Here is a 3,887-nt window from a genome sequence, read left to right as displayed (position 1 = left end):
CCGCTACCAGCGCTCTTCATGTATACATCTTGATCAGTAGAATAACAAGAGACATCTATAAAGCGATTGCGTTTCCCGTTCTTTTAGTTCTACTGCACAAATCACACTTCGAGAACATTATTTCACTTTTTGAGCTTCAAAAATAGGAATTTAAATATCTGAGCCGAAAAACGTTGCTCTTTACTAGAGCTTCTGTGTTGGTTCCTATTGTCTCACGCACGGCCACTATTTTTAACATTCTTGTACCAACATCCCTGGATGTTGCGGAATGGCGGCAAAAAGTCGAATTCGTGGTATCGGCCGCGTTCATCGGGCGTTGAGAACTGCGTGTCCACGAACCGTCAACCGGGCCGGTCGTTGCAAGGCAACTGAGTTTGGGTTGCAACTTGTGGTGGCGGCTGCCGGCGTGGGTTGCCGTAAGGTATGCAGCTTACGTGCTTCAAGAATATTTTCCGGGTGCATCGGCAGTTGTGTGGCTTACGGAGGCTCCTGAGTAGGCAGCAAATTCATTGGCGGCATTTTGGGACGGGATTGTGTCAGATAGGGTCATTTCCGTGCAAGTGCTCTTCTGTTGTTTTGATGTGGAATTTGCCCCATATTTGGTAGCTCCGTCCAAGCTCCCAATTTCCTGCACTGGAAATCTGATGCAACAAGCAAGTGCTGAAACGCCGTGTTGTGGTGTCTACAGCTGAAGGAGCAGCCTTACATTATGGTGTTTTGGCACCAAGAGCCATAGGTAATGTGGGAAATGGCCTTGTAGCATTTCATTGGAAACAAAGTGAGATCATGGTATACATTGCTACCCTTGTGTTAAAAAGAGTATCCACACCAGCTTTCCTGTTTGATAGGGATGTGCCAAAATGCTTATCTGAACCAGAATTGTAATTTCCTATTCTTTTGTTGCTTATTGGTGTTTTAGGGGTAATCATTTACAATAGTAATTTTGTGCCTAAGAGTAATTTCTATTCAGTGGGGCTTGAAACATGAAAAATTGGATAAATGGGCAGTTTTGGGGACAAATATTGTTAGGTATATTGTAGAGGCAGTCTTGATGATTCTTCTGGGTTCTGAACCCTGATGTATACATCCTGTCAATTTTGTATCTAAAAGTGGTTGGGGTAACATCTAATTTCATAGAGACATTTGCATAAAACACATTTAAGCACAGTTAGGCACAGATGTAGCAGAATGTCACATAATCCACAGAAAATCTCTTGTCTGTAATATGCATGGGACAATTTTTGCTCTATTTGACAATTTTTAGAAATTTAGTGCTGCATATTCTGGGTAGTAACCCACAGGATCTTAGTGAGAAGCGGGTTACACAGACTTTGCCTCCCTAAATCCTGGTAAGTGTAAGGTAAGGCAATCTAAGATTAAAGGTATAAGCTTAGGAACCACTTAACAAAAACAAACCTTATTAGACAGGATTAAATAATTTAGACCAATGTTTCAGAACTTGGATAGAGCTTTCATCAACCACATGTTTCTGCATACACCAATCATTCCATCTTGATTCCCAAGTAGAAACTCAATGCAGATGATTGATGCCAGTTCAGTACCAAAGATGAAAACATTTTGGTGAGGACATTTATTTGTGATCCTTAACATGAGCCTCAAACCCAAAATTTAAATTATGATTGCAGTTTTGGGACCTGAGGTTAATGGGAACACAGCAGAGATAAGAACTGTGAATGATGAGTACAACCTCATGGCCACATTTAGAAATGCAGTCATGCCTAACAACTCAGTTTCAGTGCTGGAATTGCATGTTATATTAAGAGCAAAACAAGACAAAACTCATATGCTCACAAGAAAAGCCATGAAAGACCTAGCCACTAGGCCTGACACAAGAGACTGCCAGAATGCCACAGGGTGCTAAGCTAAGGTCTGAGTATTCATAGCACCTGAAATTGACCACAGGAGGATTACACCAATGCTCATGAGCAGCAAGGACATGTCGTTAGCTGCTGACCACCTGCTGCTGATAACCTTGAATGTGTGGTTGTATGATCATGGAAAGGATTTTATCAGGTTATTCTGAAGGTGCAGTAGGTGGAACCTTGATTGGTTTATCAGAACAATCCATGTATGCAGTCCTCTTTGAGAGCAATTTTCTAGGCTCAAAACAGTGCAGTTATGTACCTAAAATGCATACCCTGAACAAGCTTGTGAAATTAATGTGTTTCCAGACCTGGCTCAGCTCTGTAGGTGTAGGCTCCCACTAATGCCTGAAATGGCTGAGTGCAGGTTGTTAAACTATATAAGTGAGTGGCCACAGGAACAAGGCTGGGGTAGGGCCATAGGGGACATGCCATGCCCCTCTGAGCCAAGGCCTTGCTCCAGATTATGGGGATTTCATGGGACATAGGTCTAAATAATGTGACTGTGAAGAAAGTTGAATGGTTGGGTTCCTCTGAAGAAAGTTTTGGCTGCATGCCAGGGAGTGGGTCAGTCTACTGTTATGCTTTCTTAGCTTAACAAATTAGGAAGACACCTTGTAGAGCTGTCTGCAGCCCTGAAATATGCATGTGTCTTGGGAGACATTGTCATGCAATTGAAACATAACATTCAATGTGTCCACTGTAACCCAAAACTTGGAACATGCCTGCTACACAAATGACAATGCTGGCTAAATTCTTAAGTGATGCTCTGCAAATGGTCTTATATGATGATTGTGGCTGGTACCAGTATGACCTTGAATGTGTGACAATCTGCCTGACAGACGAAATATAAATATTTCAGTCATACCACCAAGTGCACATGTTCCATGCCCATCCACACAAAATGTAGCTCAACACTGCTCATCAACCCCCCTCCCCGCATCGAGTGTCTATCATCACGGGCAGATCACACACAATTGCCACAGGTGCCTCCACTAACTGCGCGTTATTCTCCCGACAGGAGGTTCTGAGCTCCGCTGGAAGCTGCGCCTCGTCGCCGTCATGTCGCTGGCCAAGTCTGGCGGGCGCGGCGCGCTGATCGTGCTGGAGGGCATCGACAAGGCGGGCAAGTCGACGCAGGCGCGCCGCCTGGTGGAGGCGCTGGCGGCGCGCGGCCGGCCGGCCCACCTGCTGCGCTTCCCCGAGCGCAGCACGCGCATCGGCCAGCTCATCAACGAGTACCTGTCCGGCGGCGGCGGCGGCGGCGACGACCGCGCCGCGGACGACCGGCCCATCCACCTGCTCTTCTCCGCCAACCGGTGGGAGCTGCTGCCCGCGCATGCGCCGCCTGCTGGCTGAGGGCGTGTCGTTGGTGGTTGATCGATACGCGTTCTCGGGCGCCGCATACAGCGCTGCCAAGCCGGGCCTCACGCTGGACTGGTGCCGCCAGCCGGACGTCGGCCTGCCGCAGCCCGACCTGGTGCTCTACCTGGACCTGGCGCCGGCCGAGGCAGCGCGCCGCGCCGGCTTCGGCGCCGAGCGCTACGAGACGCACGACTTCCAGTCGCGCGTGGCCGACAACTACGCCCAGCTGTGGGCGTCCTACTGGCGGCGCGTGGATGCCGCCCGCGAGCCAGACCTCGTGTTCAGCGACCTGCTGCGCCTGGCCGAGGAGTGCATGGACAGCGAGCGACTTGCCGAGCCGCCCCAGCTCTGGGCAGATAGCGAAGCGCCCGCGCAAGATCAACCCGCGTAGCGCAATCACGTGGTGTCACCTCGTGGCCATGCACGCTATACGGTGATCGTTTTGTGAGGATCAGTTTGCCAAAGCCTGTAGCCGTTGCCTACGATGCCCGGGTGTGCGTTTCGGTAATATTTTCGATGGGGATATCACCTGTCATGTGGATGCGACACTCCCGCCGCGCTGCTCAGCATGCCAGCAGCTTGGGATTGTCCTGGAGGCAGTCCCAGGTGGCGGAGCTGGTTGTGGCCTGTAGCGTTGTA

General features: G+C 49.4%; 1 protein-coding gene across 1 annotated transcript; it reads left to right on the top strand.

The window, feature by feature from the left end:
• The first annotated feature begins 309 nt into the window (after positions 1-309).
• On the top strand, positions 310-3,887 carry LOC119110558 (thymidylate kinase-like). Its single transcript, XM_037234437.1, is given in 3 exon segments — positions 310-421; positions 2,905-3,215; positions 3,217-3,887. Coding segments are annotated over 2 exon segments (693 nt in total). The 5' UTR covers positions 310-421; positions 2,905-2,945; the 3' UTR covers positions 3,640-3,887.

The sequence above is a fragment of the Pollicipes pollicipes genome, unplaced genomic scaffold, assembly GCF_011947565.3.
Source record: "Pollicipes pollicipes isolate AB1234 unplaced genomic scaffold, Ppol_2.1 Scaffold_2555;HRSCAF=2994_pilon_pilon_pilon, whole genome shotgun sequence".
NCBI classification, from domain to species: Eukaryota; Metazoa; Arthropoda; class Thecostraca; order Pollicipedomorpha; family Pollicipedidae; genus Pollicipes; species Pollicipes pollicipes.
This window is presented reverse-complemented; position numbering and strand designations above follow the sequence as displayed.